The sequence below is a fragment of the Macaca mulatta genome, chromosome 5 (assembly GCF_049350105.2).
Source record: "Macaca mulatta isolate MMU2019108-1 chromosome 5, T2T-MMU8v2.0, whole genome shotgun sequence".
NCBI classification, from domain to species: domain Eukaryota; kingdom Metazoa; phylum Chordata; class Mammalia; order Primates; family Cercopithecidae; genus Macaca; species Macaca mulatta.
This window is the reverse complement of record NC_133410.1, coordinates 80,058,413-80,078,201: the sequence shown is the minus strand read 5'-3', so window position 1 is coordinate 80,078,201 and position 19,789 is coordinate 80,058,413. Positions and strand designations below refer to the sequence as shown.

At 35.5% G+C, this 19,789-nt stretch overlaps 1 protein-coding gene across 32 annotated transcripts in view; it reads left to right on the top strand.

Moving 5' to 3' along the window:
• The window catches only part of FIP1L1 (factor interacting with PAPOLA and CPSF1), a 73,427-nt gene that overhangs the window by 48,679 nt on the left and 4,959 nt on the right, over positions 1 to 19,789 (top strand). For 13 of the 32 annotated variants that reach the window (XM_078001945.1, XM_078001939.1, XM_078001933.1 and 10 more), the window contains 3 exons: positions 12,727 to 12,781; positions 14,084 to 14,139; positions 17,808 to 18,021. In XM_078001945.1, coding sequence (XP_077858071.1) covers positions 12,727 to 12,781; positions 14,084 to 14,139; positions 17,808 to 18,021 — 325 coding nt within the window. Of the gene's footprint in view, positions 1 to 10,662; positions 10,690 to 12,726; positions 12,782 to 14,083; positions 14,140 to 17,807; positions 18,022 to 19,789 lie in introns of all 32 variants that reach the window. The other 19 variants (XM_078001937.1, XM_078001931.1, XM_015138709.3 and 16 more) reach the window with 4 other exon arrangements.

Sequence of the window (19,789 nt, the reverse complement as noted above, 5' to 3'; positions counted from 1 at the left end):
TCTCCTAGCAGTTTTGAAATATACAGTTATTAATTATAGTTGCCATGCTGTACAGTAGAGCTCCAAAACTTTTTTTCCCATTTTACTGAAACTTTTGTGTCCTTTGAAAATCATCTCCCCTCCCTCACCCATGGCCCCCAGCCTCTGGTAACCACCATTTTACTCTCTGCTTCTATGAGTTGGATCATATGAATGAGATTGTACAGTAATTGTCTTTCTGTGTCTGGCTTATTTCACTTAGCACAGTGTCCTCCAGGTTCATGCATGTTGTCACAAATGACAAAATGAAAGGATTTCCTTATTTACTAATATAGTATATCCCCAGATGGCTAACATTTTATATGTTTAGTACTAATTATTAAAGTAACTAGGACAGAATTGGTATGAATTAATAACAACAAATACTTAGCTGGTATAAGAATATTCAGAAACTCTGTAGAATATTGCTACAGAGGTAATTGCTATAGATAGGCAGTGGCATTATCTGGGAGTTTACTTTTTTTCAAAGTGATAAAATTACTGTTTTGTTTTTTTTTTTTTTTGAGAGAGGGTCTCACTCTTTCGCCGAGGCTGGAGTGCAGTGGTGCGGTTTCGGCTCACTGCAACCTCCACCTCCCAGGGTCAAGTGATCCTCTTGGCTCAGAGTAGCTGGTACTACAGGCATGTGCCACCATACCGGCCTTTTTTGTATTTTTTGTAGAGATGGTGTTTTCGCCATCTTGTCCAGGCTGGTCTTGAACTCCTGACCTCAAGCTATCTGCCCTCCTCGGCCTCCCAAAGTACTGGGATTACAGGCATGAACCACTACCCCTGACCATTTCTTTTTCATGTAACCTTTGTTCATAAGTATAACAAATCTTTGAACAGTGTTTAGGTTATTAATGACATTATACTATAGAGTGCGGCTAATTATTTTTCTTTTGCCTAATCTGTTTTTCTACTTAATTCTCAGCTACATGCTTTCTGTATTTTAAAATCCAGATTTCCTTTGATGCTTATTCTTGGTTTATATTTCAATGCTGTTCTATGAGTATTTAATGAGTACAGACTCAAATGAATTCTAATGCTGGTATATATGCTGAGCAGGATACCAGTTGTTTAAAACCAAATATTTGAAGTTGAGACTCTCTGAATTGCTCCTTCTTTTCAGTAGAATGTGAGCTGTTGGGGAGCATACAGGCTGTGTATTTCTATGTTTCCCTACAGTTTTAGTCACAATAGTCTTGTATGTACTTGGCATTCCCTAATGTGTTTGCTAATTGAGTTAACGACATATGTGTGTATCCATAACAGCAAAGATGATTTTCGGATTCATACCTGGTACATTCGATCAGGATGGGCACTAGCTCTGAATAACAGTACGGCTGCATAGATATATGCCAGCTGCCATGCTTAAAGCTGTAGTTTTCAGTTGCCATTTACCACAGAACCACATGATTACACTATGTTCCGTAGTTTGTTGTAATTTAAATCACCTTAAGAATCATAAGCAGCTAATGAAAGAAAGCTATGATTCAGGAGTCTTTTTAAAGTATTGCCTTAAAAGATACTCCGTTTTTCTTAGATAAACTGTCTTGTTTTTTTGCTTTCTTCAGAAATAATCAAAAGAAAATGGAAAAAATATTTTTTAAAGAATCAATTTCAGTGTATTTTAATGTTGCCTTTTTAACATTAGACGTCTAATGTTTTTAAAACTAAAGTCCAAAATGTGATAAGTATAGTAATGATATTTTATTCCCGTATTTTAGGATGCTACTAGTTTTGTTTTGTTTTGTTTTAATAAGTAGGGTGACCATACATCCTGATTTGCCTGGAAGAGTCCTACTTTATACTTTCTATTCCAGCATAATTATTATTATTCATTCTTAGAAAGAAATTCCCTGGTTTAGATGATACAATTTGTGATTGACTCTTGCAAATTTACAGAGGGCTTATTGCATAAGTAGATAGTTACTGTTTAACAATTATAAGGTGTTAGAGATAACTCTCATTTGAAGAACTTTCACTGTCAAATAGTTCACAGAAGAGGAGAAATATATTGCCTCCTCTCCCCCTTAAACACACACCTACAAACATATATGAAACTTTGTTAGTAACACAGAGAGCGCAAAGTATTTCTGGCCATAATAGATTTGTATGAAGAGTAGAGGAGATTTATATATTAGAATACAATAAAGAAAGAAGAGATGTCTGGAAGCGCAAAAGTATTTATCGTGGTTCCCTGCAGCCATACTAATAGTAGCTTGAAAACAAATACTGGGCCAGGCGTGATGGCTCATACCTGTAATTTCAGCACTTTGGGAGGCTGAGGCGAGAGGATCACCTGAGGTCAGGTGATCTTTACTAAAAATACAAAAAAATTAACTGGGCATGGTGGCGCACACCTGTAGTCCTAGCTACTTAGGAGGCTGAGGCAGGAGAATCACTTGAACACAGGAGACAGAGGTGCAGTGAGCTGAGCTCACACCATTGCACTCCAGCCTGGGTGACAAGATCGAAACTCCATCTCACCAAAAAAAAAAAAAAGAAAAAGAAAAAAAAAATACTGGCTAATTTGGTTCTTTTATAATTTTCAGAAAATTTGTTATTTCATTTTCTTGTGAATCAGAAAATAGTTTCCATTGTACTAAGTTTTTTCAGAAATACATTAGAGTGGTTTCATACTGTTTCTGAGTAATAATAGATATAATAGCTAACACTTATTGGATGCTAACTTTTCAGGGTACTATCTGAGCACATTGCATGTATTCACTCATTTGATTCTTGAACAATATCTGAAGTAGATATTATTCTAATTTTGCACTGAGGAAGCGGGGACATAAGCCATCTAAATAATAGCTAGAAAATAGTAAAACCAGAATTCTAACCAAGGCAGTTTTGCTTGAAAGCCTGTTTTCTTTATTAACTATGTTGAAATGAATCAGTACCTATATCCAGAAAATTGTATTATGGGATTACGTGTATTTGTCACAGTAACATGTCTTAGAAACTTTTTTTTTAAAGCATTTCTCTCATGTTGAAGTACATGCATACGTATTGGTGGGTAGGGAAGTTAAGGAGATTATAAGGAACAGTCATCAGATTTTTGAAAATCTGAATAAGGTTTTTACTGTTTGCCTGAGTTGTGTTAAGATGTCTGTGTTTAGCTGAAGAAGTCAGTTTTGAAATACTTGTGTATTGGAAGAAAAACTGTAAAATTGGAAGTATTGTTATAGGGTAGGTGATTTGGTGTGTTTGTTTGTTGTGGTAAAATACAATATATTTGTCATTTTAGCCATTTATTAATGTGTAGTTCATTGGCATTAAATACATTCACAATGTTATGTAACCATCACCATGATCTGTACCTAAAACTTTTTCATCATCTCCAGCAAAAACTCTGTGCCCTCTAAGCTCCTTCCCTCCTAAGGATAGCCCCTGTACCCTCTATTCTACTTTTTGTCTCTATGAGTTTCCTTATTCTAGGTACCTCATATAAGTGGAATCATGCATTTGTCTATCTGTGACTGACTGACTTTGTTTGTTTCTAAAATAATAGAATTTAATGATTACGAGCTAACTTTATGGTAGGCTTTTAATTTAGGCTTTTAAATGTTAATTTACTTTAGTGTCATCATATTTGATGTTCTTTTTTTTTGTAGTAGAGTTTGCTGAAGAATAGAAGGCAAATTCAGTTAAACTCATTTGTTTTTGTATGAACTCTTATAAGCCTCAAATGACTAGTTCTGTGGGTCTTGGGAACAATTGAAATGTAGCCCAGTAGTGGAATTCTGCTGAGTTGAAGAAGGGTCTTTGCTTTACTGAGATATAGCCCAACTACTCTGGACCACAAACCAGGCATCCCTGCTTTTAAAGTTAGCTGTAGGGTTTAACTGTTTATCTAGATATGAGATATGTAGGATTCTGCATTTTAGAAAGAAGTAGATTTCTTCCTAAAAGACTGTTGTCTTGTATCAGTGTCTGACTAGTCATCTAGTACTACTAATTTCATGAACTTTAAAATAAACATTTCTTAAATATGTTAATTTTGGGTTAGGAATGATATATAGGAATTGGGTCAGAGGGTGGGGGCGGGCGGCGAGTTGCTCATATCTAGGGTCATTCTGCATTTGCTCTAAGTCCTGCATTCTCATTAGATTATTTTTCCGTTAGCAGTCTGGTTTTTTAGCACAGCAGTTCTCAAACTTTTTAGTTACAGTCTTCTTTAAACTCTTTAAAATTGATGCAGATCCCAAAGAGTTTCTACTTACGTATGTTTTATCTGTTTTTTAATATTAGAAATTAAAACTGAGAAATTAAAATACTAGTTTAGAGATATGCATAATACACTCATTACATGTTAACATTTTAAAATTTCTTATGAAAAATAACTGTGCTTTTCCTAGAATAATTTTAAAAATTTAGTGGGAAGTCATCTTATTTTACGCTTTTGGTGTGGCTTAGTAGAAAAAAGCTGGTTTCTCCTGTGTGTTTTCACATTAAATCTATTGTGATATCACAAGTCATGTGGCCCCTGGAAACTCCACTGTAAGAGAATGAGCATGAAAAAGGCAAATAACATCTTAGTAAATTTTTTTTTTGTTTTTTGAGATGGAGTTTTGCTCTTGTTGCCCAGGCTGGAGTGCAATGGCACGATCTCAGGTCACTGCAACCTCTGCCTCCCAGGTTCAAGCGATTCTCCTGCCTCAGCCTCCCGAGTAGCTGGGATTACAGGCATGCACTGCCACACCTGGCTAATTTCATAATTTTGTTAGAGATGGGGTTTCTCCATGTTGGTCAGACTGGTCTCGAACTCCAACCTCAAGCGATCTGCCTGCCTCGGCTTCCCAAAGTGCTGGGATTACAGGCATGAGTCGCTTCGCCCAGCCACAGCTTAGTAAATTTATGAAAGTAGTTTTGACCTGGCAGATTCAGTAGGGTCTCAAGGACCCCCAGGAATTCCTGGACAAAACGTTGAGAATACTGCTTTGGCAGAAGCTTGGCCTATATTGGATGAATATTATCAGTGCCCTTGAGGAAGTACACTTTTATCCCTTTAATTGAGAAACTATTTTATGACTGTAACGTTTATTAAGCTAATTTTATAATACCATGGATTTTTTGTTTTACTCAACAGATTACCTCAAATTAACTGGCACTGTTTGCCAGAAATGTAAGCATTTTCCAGAGCTACCTTTAAAAAAGAATTCCTTAAAGTTTTTGAAAACTGTATTTACTCTTGTGTTTTTCTATATTTAATTATAAAAGCCTGCCTATCAGTGTTTTCAGTAAATTCAAAACAGAGCAATACTAATTATAATAAATAGAATTTTCTGGCACAATTAAAATTTATTTAAATGTAATGGAGATTAAAAGCTTTCTTAGGATGTTGATTTTTAAATGTGCTTTCTCCTCCACGATGCACCCTTTATAATGGTTACATTTTTAATACATCATTGACACCACATTTTGTCGAATCTAATTAGTTTTATTTCTGCCTTCTGCTTACACTGCTCTTTTGATCGTCTCATGATTATGTGGAAGCTGGTAGAGATAATTTCTTTACAAGTTCTCTATTAAAAAACATTGATACTTCTATCATAAATGTTTTGTGTAAGAAGTTTATTTTCTGTAGGCTTTAGATTTTATAAAATAGAAGAGTAAGAGATCCTAATAAAGGTAACATAGTTTGTCCATTTTATAATTTATGTAAAATTATCTTTTTTACCTTTTAGACATGAAGTATGCTGGTAAATTTTTGGTTACTTTGTTGTGTGAACATACCACTTTTTAACACTTTTCTTAAAAATAGCTTAAATCTTTTTTTGCACCTTGTAATTGTTTTAATTATGAAATACTGGTTTTGCCATATTCTTTCTACATTCTGGTTTGTATTTAAGGGTGGATGGTAGATGAGATGATACACATGTGTGTGCGTATGTTTTTGTTTGTGTTTAGTTTTTAAAATCCTGTTACATAGAGAAGCATTTTTGGTAGAAGGTGATATTTAAAGGTTTTTGTAAACCTTGGCCTTTTCTACTCTTTTTGAGTCAAACTTCTGAGTTTGATCAAGGCTTTGAAATACAAATCATGAGACTTAAGGAAAGTGATCAAGTTTATTTCTTAAATAACACTGCCGATGGAATTTGCAATTTACTAGTGAGAAATACGAAGTGTAGTTTACATATTTTGCCATTTTTTTCTTTCATTTGAATTTGAATAGAGAAAAGATAAATGGTTATTGCATGTATTGGTTTTCTACTGCTGTATAACAAATTATTCCAGAATGTAGTAACTTAAAACAACATACATTTATTATTGAACAGTTTTCATGGGTGAAGAATCTGGGATAGATTAGCTGGATCCTCTACTTTAAGGTCTCTCTCAGACCTTACAGTCTTCTTTAAAGGCCTGACTAAGGAAGTATTTGTCTCCAAGCTCACTCACCTCTTTGTTAAAAGGATTTTGTGTTTTTCTAGGCTGTTGGATTGACAGGGCTTCAGTTCCTCACTGGTGTAGGCATCTAATAATGTCAGCTTGCTTAATCAAAGCACATAAGCCAAGAAGGCAACAGAGAGGGTGCCAGTAAAATAGAAATCACTTTTTTGTAACCTAGTCATGGAAGTAACAGTCTTTGGGTTTTTTTGTGTGTGTGGTAGAAATAAGTCACAATGTCCAGCCCCTACATGGGACAGGACATAAGTACCAGCAGACAGGGATCATTGAGACCCATGTCAGAAACTGTTTTGCCTTAGTTATAATAAAATGATGACAGACTACATTGAGAATGAGTTTATAGACAATCTTTGTTTAGTTTTTTGTGAGTACAAAGCCCACTATTAATTTTGTGGGAATTTTTAGTGTGGGTAAATTCTTTTTAATATGATGTTTAACAGGGATGCTGCGTTTCTATTTCTTTGCCTCAGTTTCTTCAATCTCCCAAATAGGATTTCAGGTCTTACCCCCACCCACTTTTACATTTAAGTGTATGTGTTATATACTGGAAAAATTAAGCTGGGTGTGGTGGCTCACTGCTGTAATCCCAGCACTTTGAGAGGCCAAGGCGGGTAGATTGCTTGAGTTCAGGAGTTCAAGACCAGCCTGGGCAACATGAAGAAACCCCATCTTTATTAAAAAATGCAAAAATTAAGGCTAGCCATGGTTGCTCACACCTGTACTCACAGCACTTTGGGAGGCTGAGGCAGGTGGATCGCTTGAGCCCAGGAATTTGAGACCGGCCTGGGCAACATAGCGAAACCCTGTCTCCACAAAAAATGTAAAAAATTAACTGAGCATGGTGTGGTACACACCTGTGGTCCCAGCTACTTGGGAGGCTGAGGTGGGAGAATTGCTTTGAGCCCGGGAAGCAGAGGTTGCAGTGATCCGTGATCATGCCACTCACCCTGGGCAACAGAGTGAGACCCTGTCTCAACCAGAAATAAATCATCTTCTCTTTTGAGAATGCCGTATGGTATAGGCTCTCATAGTACTTTTAAGTGTCACAGGTAGATGCTTTTGTTTCATAAAAGTTTGGAATGGGATTTATTTAGTCTGTATTAAATTGCTCAGCAGTGAAATTAGGAGAGAAGCTTAGAATCAGATCCAGTGATCCTCATAGTATAGTCCTGGGCCAGCAACATCATCTGGGAAATTTAGGGGAATGTAGGTTTTCTGGTCCCACCCCAGACTTACTGAATCAGAAATACTAGGGGAAGGGCCCAGCAATCTGTGTGTTTTAAGAGACTCTCCAGGTGATTCTGATGCATGTTCAAGGTGGTTTGTTTTTATTTTTTTACTTATTTATTTTTTTTGAGACGGAGTCTTGCTCTGTTGCCCAGGCTGAGTACAGTGGCACGACGGCTCACTGCAGCCTCTGCCTCCTGGGTTCAAGCGATTCTCCAGCCTCAGCCTCCTGAGTTGCTGGGACTACAGGCACATGCCACCATGCCCGGCTAATTTTTTGTGTTTTTAATAGAGACAGGGTTTCACCATGTTAGCCAGGATGGTCTCCATCTCCTGACTTTGTGATCCACCCACGTTGGTATCCCAAAGTACTGGGATTATAGGCGTGAGCCACCGCACCCGGCCTATGTTCAAGTTTTAATACCACTAATCTATTCAGTCTGTTAGAGCTTGAGTATTACTTTTCCAAAAGGTTTTGGCCAGCACTAGAAATCTACTTTTACTACTGTTACGTATAGCTTTCCAGGAAAATTAACATTTTTAAAACTAATTTTTCAGATAAAGGATATAGAAAAGAAACAAAATATTTTCCTTATTTAAGTCTGTTGTCTAGGTTAGGCAGCATGTGTTTGCCAGGAAGATGGAGGTGTTGGGAGGGGAAAGGAGAGGGACTTTTGAGATGAATTTTGTTTTCCCTTATACTGTTTCTCTTTTATTAAGAAGAGTCAAATACTAAATAGTGATTTTTAAGTGAGAATAGTGTTGGCCTTACATGATATTTCAGTTTGAAAATACATTCAATAATTGTCAGAGAATTGGTTATATAGTGTTTCGTCAACTTTATAGTCTTGTTTTAATGAACATTTACTTACAAAGATTTGCATTGAAATAACATCTTAGATGAAATGGAGGTCTCACAAGAAGGGCCCTTCCTAGTTGCCATGCCAACTTTCTGGTGTGTAGGTATTGATTGGAAAGACCTATGAATGAGATAGTTTTTTCTTTGATTATGTCTTTAATTCCAGTAGATTATTTTTGTCTATCCAATGATACTACTGTAGTAAGATTAACATTAAAGGCAGACAGTAATTTTAACTACGCTTGTAACGTACTTGATTCTTTGGTCATATGTCTTTTATCTTTTTTTATGTTTTGTGGAAGTTTAACAACTTAAATGTTTTTGAGGACTAAAGTTTGAAGGGGCTGACTAGAAATTTTTTAGTTTTTTGCATGAATTTACATTTTAACATTAAGCATTAGCATTAATGCTAATGTTAATTAATGCTAATGCTAGTTAATGCTAAGTAAGCATTAGCTAAAGTGATACATCTGGCTCACATTCGTTTAGGTAAAGTTATTAGGATGATAGTATATAGAGTGGGTGGATGATTTTGGTGTATTCCTTTATCTTATGAATCTTATCTTACAAATCTGTATCTTACAAATCTAAGAAAATAATCATATATTTACATATGAAAACTAGATCAAATAGTGAAGTAGTGTCCGTATTGTTCTAAAGAAAATTAGGTTATAGTGTATATTAAAAACATTTAATGTTCTGCCTTCCTTACTTTTCTCATCTACTTTGGAGTCTGGGACTCTGCTAGCTTGTATGGTTTGCTGGATTCTTTTAGTTTAGTAATTTGGGAAACAGGAAGGTAACCTCAGGATGAATGAGAATTGCTATTAGCTATGGGTCAGTTTAGTAGACTTGTGGATTCATAAAGAAACTTGATGGCTGCCTTATGTATCTTCTTTAGTCTTGTTGGTTTTGTAAGTTTGGAATATGTTTTTATTGTGTGGGTGGTTAAAATCAGGTGCTTTGGTCTCTTTTTCAAGGCCATTTGCTACCTTAAGATCTTTTTAATCTAAATCTCTTACTCTGATAAAACATGCACATCAGAACATTTTTAGATAGTGTTAGAATATGTTTCCTTTGACAAGAAAACATTTGAAAACAATTGTTTCATTTTTTTGCATACATTTAGCTAATGAATTAAGATTATTTTTTAGACTAATTTTGATGCAGTTTTTAAGATAGGATTTAGGAACCCATGCCAACTCTTTTAGTTATTATATAAAACTTTCCATGAAAAAGTTACTTTAAATTGTCTTACTTTTTTAAAATTTTCCTGCTTAGAAATCTCTCATTTTTCCTCCACTGAAAAATAGTTAAAATTTGCATGCCATATAAATTGCCTTTCATGTATCTCTTAAATTTAAAATGCTGAATTTAATTTTAGTATTTAGTAAATGCATTTTACATTAGGCTTTAAGGGCACATTTGATCCCTGTGAAATTGAGAATGTACATAGTTTATTCCTCAGAGTTTATAATGTATACAAATAATGAGTGAGAGTCACTCAAATTAATATTTGCTAGCACCCATAGAAGTAAATCATTCACATTTATGTTAATGTGCCCTGGGGGTGTATATATATGAATTGGTTATTCCCCCCTTTCTCTCCTCCTACAAATCAAAGGAAATGTTAGCCTTTTACTACTTCTGCCAATACTAAAACAGTCAACACTTGAATGAACCACAACATATTGAGCTTTACAAAAGTCAGTAATATCCATCATCTTGAGTTATCCTTGTACTACCTGCAGTATTAGAGAAAGAACCCACAGATCAGTTTTTCTGTTAAAATGTTAAAATAACAACCTCAGGCATTGATTATCATATTTAGTTAGGATTAACTTCATGGCATTTGATAATTGTGTGTGCATAAGTGTGCTTTTTAACTGATGTCTAACTTTGTGATTACTAGTGGGGGAAACCTTGTTATCAAGTTGTTAGACTGGGTTTTCATCAAGGAAGTTGGATGTTATACTCGAATTGTTAGTCCTTTACGAGAAAACAGAATGCTTCTCTTGAGTGAATAAGCCAGGATAATGAGGCGAGGGGTTTTATTTCAAAGTTTGTTTTGGTGATGGCATAAATACATAACAGGTTCTGAAATCCAATTACTATATTAAATTTCATCACTTGTTTTTTAGGTATTCCAATAACTGTACCACCTCCAGGTAAAACTTTTTTCATGTTTTCTCCATCATTGTTAATAAACATGAAATTTCAAGCTTATAGTTACAGGAGAGATGGTGTTGATGTGGTTAGAATATGGAATAGGCTATTGGGATTTCAAGGTCCTATTTTCAGCTCTGCCTTTGCTTCATTCCAGTTTTGATTAAGATATAGTTTTCTTATACCTGTCTTACCCATTTCTGTAGAAATAGAGATTCTGAGAAAATTCTTACCTATTCAATTTGTGAAGAAAACAGTATAGGATATAAAATAAAATTTTTCTTAAAAATGTCTTTACAGACCAATGAATTTTTTATGTCATATAGTGACTATAAGAGAAGAGAAAGATACTTTATTTTGACTTTATTATTATTTCTGATTTTTAAATTTTAATCCTGCTGGCTTAGTATCATGAGAAAATGTGTTCTAAACCCCACATAGCAACTAGACAGACAGCTGGTCAGGTGGCTGTTCTTAGAGTGGTGATTGTTTATTGTTGTAATAGTATGATCAATAGGAGTTTATATGTGGCCCAGTGTTCTATTTATTTATTTATTTATTTTTACATTTTTGTCAGTTATTTCTTTTTATAGTGTGATATCACACCTGGTAGCAAGTGTGTCTTACTGAGTTCAGTGTTAAAAGCCAAGGTGTATGAAGAGAATGAGAGGTGATAATGCTTGCAAGGGTGGGTCTGAATTCAAAATGACTTTGATAAACTGAGTGAAGTTTAGGTAGCATAGGACAGTATACATATTTAGATGTGGAATAGAGACATTGATTATATGTGAATGTGTCTGAAATAGACTCATCAGGGAAAGTCAAAGGAATCATTTATGTGTCTTTTTAGTTTAAAAAACAATGTGGTTGTGAGGCTGTATGAAATAGGATTGTGGACTTTAGGACTAATGTGGTAATTGCTAATTTTGTACTTTTAAGATGTTTAATAGAGGAGTTATAGATCCTAAAACTGGATACAGTGAAGAACATGGTAAACATGAAAACAATTTGGAGTGGGGCTAAAAATCGATTTAAGTGGACCTTTGAGAAGGATTCAGAGAACTGATTTATTTTTTCATAGAATTACTAAAACGGAGGCTTAGTGGAAGTGTTTTCACATAACTGCAAGGTGACAGGCAATATGACAGTGGAATACTCTTGTTCTCATTTAGGACAGTGTCTGAATTGTAGTGTGAGAGACTTAAGTTAGATAATTTAGTGCATTTCCTAGTAGTGAGAGTTGTTCATTGTTAACACTTGGAAGGAATTGGTATCATAAGGAATTGACATCATAAGTTTTGGAATCTTTTTCTGCTGGGATGCTTTATAGCCTATCTGAATTTGAAAGTATAGTGTAGATTAACTGTTTTTCAGCCATATTATTCTGTGGTATTCCGTTTAGGTATTGTGAATTATTGAGAATGCAGACCCCATGATATAGAGGTACAAATTATATTCCTTCCAAACTGATCCACAAACTATATTATGTGCTTTTCTTTGTAAAGTAGTTTGTTAGGGTTGTGCTATTTGAACATATTTTATGGTGGATATTCTCAGCTTTGAGCACTATGCATTTACTGGTAAGATTTTATTTATAAATTACACATTTTAAGGAAATTTCTATACTTCTAAAACTCTCGAAATATTTTTTGAAAGAGGTGATTGCTATATATCTACTTTTCTTCTAAAATATTTCAAATATATCTGGTGGCTACTGTTTTATGTATGGAGAAGGTAAGGCATTGAGATTAACTTTCTCATACTTACAAAATGGGCTGTGTGTGGTGCTGAAAATAAGACCAATGTCCTGACTCCCAGTTTGTTCTCTGTGTATTAGACCAGACTGCTTACTTAAAGTTTTATTGCACTAAAAATCTGTTTATAAGTTTGAGCTCCATTTTTTTCTGTCCATTATTACAACATAGAGAAGCACATTCATATCCCCAGAGAAATTTAGTGATACACAGCAACTTTGTTTCACTCTTGACATTAAGTGTACATTCTGTTAACATTTTTTATCTTATGGTTGAATGTTTCAGGTTTTCCTCCTCCACCAGGAGCTCCACCTCCATCTCTTATACCAACAATAGAAAGGTAAATCAGTATGGATACTGATTTTTGATCATTGATAGCCTTTTGACAGAAGAACCATATACTTATCTTGGAAATATTTTCAAAGATTTAATTTTATAAACACAGCACCTGTCTTTTAATTTATAAATCTACGTCTATGTTAGTTTTATATAAGATGTTGGACCTGTAGCCTGAAATCAAAACAGGGCAAAGAAAACTAAAATTATAATATTTTGAAATAATCTCTTGCTTTGATTTATGACACACTTGATTAAAGAAACTCCTAGACTGTTAAAAACCCAGCAAGTCAGTTTTAATGGGAAATACAAACATAAATTACTGGAAATGATGAATAATACATGTCTCTTTTGGGATGAAGTAGGGAAAACTATTATGGGACCATAGTCAAGAAAAGTTGTCTTATTCCTTGATACTCCATCTCAGCTTCCACAAAGAAGGATTAGAGCCATTCTGTGTGGTAGCAGCCTTATTTTTATGGCTTATGTTAACTAGAATGCTGTACAAAGAGAATATTTCCCTCATGGGTGGCAGTATGGTGTTTAACAACATAGAAATCAAACAGTGTTGCGAGGCAAGGTTCGTAAGCCCTTTGAGACTCAGTTTTCCTTTTTACCAAAAAGGTTGATAGAGTTTTAAAGATTTTAAAAGCTACTGAATATAAAGTACAAGTATAATTCTTGGCAGGTAGAAATCACTAATAAGAGTTATTGCTATTTTATCTTAAGTGGCAAATAAACTATTAAAAATAGTGTGTTTCTGAAAAAATGATTCAAATGATATAAAAAGACAAAATATGTGAGAACTTTACATCAGTAAAGTTCTGCATATGATTTTATAAACCCTGCATAAAATCAAGAAAGCATGAATTGTGAGAACATAAGGATTTAGTTTTGTTAAGTGACTATTAGGCACATTATTTTTCTCAGTCAAAATGTTAAGAAGTATTATTTGTTAATCCTGTCAGTGGGGCTGAATTAAAATTAAGACTAAATTTTTAATCTGAAATATTCTGATAGCCTGAAAGTTTCTGTTACTTTACTTGTGACTCAAGCCAAGTTGATTGGATTATTTATGTTAAATAGTACTAGCACATCCTATTTTTCTGTAAAATTAGGTATTTAATATTTTAATATTTTTTAAGTCAAAAATCGTGTTTTATTAATAAAATTATACAACTAAATTATTAAATTGGTGGTTGGATAAAAGTTGTAATTTTGCCTTAAGTTTTTCCTTTTGCACTGCATTACTAAAATTTAGAACTTCTTTGTACCAGACATAAAAATATATCTTTTTCTTCAACAGTGGACATTCCTCTGGTTATGATAGTCGTTCTGCACGTGCATTTCCCTATGGCAATGGTAAGTAGTAGTATTTAGATGCCTAGATTCAGTTTGGATCAGTGAAGTACTTAAATATTTTTAAAGCAATAAAAACGTGTTGCATCTTACAGAGCAATTAAAAAATATTAACTAAAGGAGTGAGTGGTCTATGTATCTGCCAGGTTAGCAAACAATACATTTCATGTATTTAATCAACTATACTTTTAAAAATTAGTTCATGGTGACACAACAGGGATATTTGTACTTTGTGTTTTCTAAAAGGATTTAGGATTTGTCACCAAAAAAAGATTACAAAGAACAGAAATCAAGTACATAGAAAACTACCATATAATGGAAAAAACCTGAAAGTTGGTTTTTGAAGACAACAAATAAAAGATGACAATTTTATGACAAGATTAAGAAAAAGGAACACATAAACAGTATCAGAAGCAAAAAGGGATTACAACCGTAGACAACGCAGATTAAACAATAAAAGAGAGGCCGGCTCAAGCCTGTAATCCCAGCACTTTGGGAGGCCGAGACGGGCGGATCACGAGGTCAGGAGATCGAGACCATCCTGGCTAACACGGTGAAACCCTGTCTCTACTAAAAAATACAAAAAACTAGCTGGGCGAGGTGGCGGGCGCCTATAGTCCCAGCTACTTGGGAGGCGGAGGCAGGAGAATGGCATAAACCCGGGAGGCGGAGCTTGCAATGAGCTGAGATCCGGCCACTGCACTCCAGCCTGGGCAACAGAGTGAGACGCCGTCTAAAAAAAAAAAAGAGAGAGAATATGCTGCACCGTATACCAACGCACTTAAAAACTTAGCTGAAATGAATTAACTCCTAAAAACAAAAACAAAAACTTACCAAACAAAACTGACTCGAAATGAAAAAGAAACCTTGAAGAGTCGTCTTTATTATCCTTTTTTGTTGGATTATTCTGGTTTTTTTTTTTTTTTTTTTTTTTTTGCGTTCTTATATTGGGAGACTTAGCTCATTAATTTTTACTTTTTTCTAATATAGTATTTTAAGACTAAATTTTCTTCTGGAACAACTTGTATCCCTAAACTTTTGATGTGTCTTATGTTTGTCTGTGTTTATTTCTTAATTATTTAAATTTATGATATTTTTGACCCATGAATTATCAGAAGTATGTTTTTAATTTGAAATGGTTAGGGATTATTTTCTCATAACTTTTAAATTTGACTTCTAACTTAAATTGCTTGGTGGTCAGAGAACAAACCTATTATACTCATCCTTTGAAAGTATATGTACCTTTTCATACATGTTGTGCTTGAGAAGAAGAATATCCTTTGTTATGGGCAGTATCCTATGTGATGTCCATTACATCAACCATGCTAAGAACATGTAGCTCAAGTCTTTATCTGCATGGTGACTTGTGCCTGTAATCCTAGCTATTTGGGAGGCTGAGGCGGGAAGATCACTTGAGCCTTAGAGTTCAAGGCTGCAGTGAGCTATGATCATACCACTTGTTGTCTAGCCTGGATGACAGCAAGACCTCATCTCTCAAAACAAAAACCGCTTCTATGTTTGTACTGATTTTTCCATCTGCTTAATCCACCAATAATTGAGAGAATTATGTTAATCTCCCATGAACATGGTGAATTTTCTTTTTCTACCTGTGTTTTTATTAGCTTTTACTTTCTAAAACTTAAGGTGATGTTGTTAGCTACTTGGAAGTTTAAATTTGTTCTGTTTCCTTGGTAAATTACATCATCCATCTTCATGTGATCATTCTTTCTTTCCTAAGTAATGCTTTTTGTATAAGTCTGTTGTGTCATTAATAAAGCTACTCTTTATTTTTTTTTGAGACGGAGTCAAACTCTGTCGTCCAGTCTGGAGTGCAGTAGTATGATCTCTGCTCACTGCAAGCTCCACCTTCCTGGTTCAAGCAATTCCCCTGCCTCAGCCTTCCGAATAGCTGGGATTATAGGCATGTGCCACCAAGCCCGGCTAATTTTTTTTGTATTTTTAGTAGAGACAGGGTTTCACCATGTTGGCCAGACTGGTCTGGAACTCCTGACCTCAGGCAATCCGCCGTCCTCGGCCTCCCAAAGTGCTGGGATTGCAGGCGTGAGCCACCTCGCCGGCCTAAAGCTACTCATTTTCGATCAGGGGTTGTATTTTTTTTTCTCATCTTTTTTCTTTCAACTTTCTGTTTTTATGTTGTTTATATTAAGGTTATAGTTAGGTTTTTTAAAAGTACAAATCAACAGTCTTTGTTTTGTAACTGATGAGTCAGTCCCTTTTTATTACTGAGAATATTTAGCTATTTGAACTTAACTCTCCACCTACATCTTTGTCAAGTCGTCTTGAATTGACTGAGTTTCGCATTGATTTTCAAAAAATCCTTTTTTCTTCATTGTTTTGAAACTATACGTTTTCTTTTTTTTTTTTTTAAAGTGGTTACTCGACATTTGTTATTCATACTTAACAATGTGTAGTTACATACAATTTGAACATCTTTCTCCATCAATACAGAGACTTTAGGATAATCTTTCTCTTCTAACTTATATCCTGTTATGGTTCACTATTTTAGTTTTATTCTTTTTAAAAAAACTCTACTGTTGAATAGCATATATTGTTTTTTTGGATTTGCATATATGATTACCATTTATTTGTTCAGCCATTACTTCTTTTCATGTTAGATCCTCTAGGATAATTTTTCTTTTTCTCTAGGTATATCTGATAGATGTTCCTTTTTTCTTTTTTTTTTTTTTTTTTTTTTTGAGATGGAGCCTCACTTTGTTGCCCAGGCTGGAGTGCAGTGGTACCATCTCGGCTCACTGCAAGCTCCATCTCCCGGGTTCATGCCATCTTCCTGCCTCAGCCTCCCAAGTAGCCGGGATTACAGGCACCTGCCACCGCGCCCTGCTAATTTTTGTATTTTTAGTAGAGATGGGGTTTCACCATGTTGGCCAGGCTGGTCGTGAACTCCTGACCTCACAATCCGCCCACCTTGGCCTCCAAAAGTGTTGGGATTACAGGCTTGAGCCACTGCACCCGGCCTGATAGACATTCTTTTGGTGAAGTCTGTTGGTTGTAAGTTTTGCTTATTTTTTTGTTGATGTTTACAAAGGCAGTTTGAATCTTGAAATAAAATGTTGTTGAGTACACTTTTCTAGGTTGATATTTTTTCTCAACACTGTTTTTTTTTTCTTTTTTTGAGATAGAGTCTCACTCTGACGCCCAGGCTGGAGTGCAGTGACATGATCTCTGCTCACTGTAACCTCTGCCTCCTGGGTTCAAGTGATTCTCCTGCCTCAGCCTCCCAAATAGCTGGGATTACAGGCACGCACCACCATGCCCAGCAAACGTTTGTATTTTTAGTAGAGACGAGGTTTCACCATGTTGACTAGGCTGGTCTTGAACTCCTGGCCTCCTCTCAACACTTTGAAGATGTCCCAATGTATTCTGGTTTCCATTTTTTATATTGGGGAGTTTGTGGTCAACCTAATTCTGATTGCTGTTCACCTTGTATAATGAAGGGTCTTTATATGTTAGGTTTTTAAGATTCGTTTCCGGATCTTCCCCTGATACTGTGGGTATTCATTCACCATGTGATAGTTCTCTTTTCTATTTATAAAGTGAATTTCTATTACAATCTAATGACATATTTTTGGTGGGCATTTTGTTTTTTTAAAGTACCATAATGTTTGTTTTTAATTGTGTTTTTTCTTCAGTTGCCTTTCCCCATCTTCCTGGTTCTGCGCCTTCATGGCCTAGTCTTGTGGACACCAGCAAGCAGTGGGACTATTATGCCAGAAGAGAGAAAGACCGAGATAGAGAGAGAGACAGAGACAGAGAGCGAGACCGTGATCGGGACAGAGAAAGAGAACGCACCAGAGAGAGAGAGAGGGAGCGTGATCACAGTCCTACACCAAGTGTTTTCAACAGGTTTGTTGGGTGTGCAGGAGTTTATACTATGTATTTTATAACCGCTTTCAAATTTATTTTTGTTATGAGGAAGTGAATTTCAATTCACTTGGAAAAGAGATGCTCAGGGAGTACTTAGGAAAGCCATCTTAAAATGATAAAGGATTAGAGGCTTCCCATTACCTTGAACAGCCGTCCTTTAATTTGTTTACTTATTTCTTAAAAGAATTTTCTACCCCTTCATTTATTTTTATCTTGCCATCTAAGTTTTTCATCTTAAGCTTAAATTAGTTGACCATATAGATATTTCCAGTGTATTATAAATATTAATATTCAAAAATAAAATTATCACCACTTTTATTCTGTTTTTAGAGACAGGGTCTTGCTTTGTCACCCAGGCTGGCTGGAGTGCAGTGGCATGATCATAGCTCACTGCAGTCTTACATTGGAAGAAGATGCCATCTAAGACTTTCATAGCTAGAGAAGAGAACTCAATGCCTGGCTTCAGAGTTTGAAAGGACAGGCTGACTCTCTTGTTTCCTAATGCATTGTTCCCTAATGTAGGAAGTCCTGGGCTCAAGTGATCTTCCTGGCTTAGCCTCTCAAGTAGCTAAGACTACAGTCATGCATCACCATGCTTGGCTCATTTTAAAAATTTTTTGTAGAGACAGGGTCATGCTGTGTTGCCCAAGGTCACTCTTAAAGTATATCCAGTGGATTAAAAACATTATAGTGATTTTCCAAACACCATTATCCATTTTTTAAAGAAAATGCACAAATAGGCTACCTTTAAGAATTGGAAATTTTACTTAAAACTTTTTTTTTTTTTTTTTTTTTTGAGACAGAGTCTTGCTCTGTCGCCCAGGCTGGAGTGCAGTGGCTGGATCTCGGCTCACTGCAAGCTCTGCCTCCCGGGTTCACGCCATTCTCCTGCCTCAGCCTCCCGAGTAGCTGGGACTACAGGCGCCCGCCACCTCGCCCGGCTAGTTTTTTGTACTTTTTAGTAGAGACGGGGTTTCACCGGGTTAGCCAGGATGGTCTCGATCTCCTGACCTCGTGATCCGCCCGTCTCGGCCTCCCAAAGTGCTGGGATTACAGGCTTGAGCCACCGCGCCCGGCCAAAACTTTTTAAAAGGGTTTTCCTATTAGTCTTTCCTGCCGCACACTTACATATTAAGTTTTAATATTTAAGAAAATTTGTCTTACATATGTTTTAAAAGGTTTTCCTCCTGATTTTAGTTATTATTTTTATATTCTGTCAGTGCAAACCACATGTATAACAGTGGTCTCATAAGATTACAATACTATTTATACTGTATCTTTTGTTTAGATACACAAATACTTACCATTGTGTTAAAATTTTCTACAGAATTCAGTGCAGTAATATGCTGTACAGATTTGAAGCCCAGGAGCAATAGTCTATAATATGTAACCTAGTGTATAATAGGCTGTACCATCAAAGTTTGTGTAAGTACACTGTGTGGGGTTTGCACAACAATGAGATCACCTAATAGTGCATTTCTCAGAACATATCCCTGTCATTAATTGACACTTGACTGTATACATACACATTTCAAAATGTATACATTTTGAAAATAATGTAATGGAACCGCATCATTTAATGAGAAGGAGGAGCTTTCCTCTATCCCCAGTGAGTATTACTATTGTTAGGAAAAAACAGAGTTTGTTCAGAATACTTATAATATTTAGTAAACCATCCTGTAAACAGATGTGCTGCCATTCAGGCTTCGGTGTTCCATTGTTAGAGCACAGGCAGAGTCGATTTACC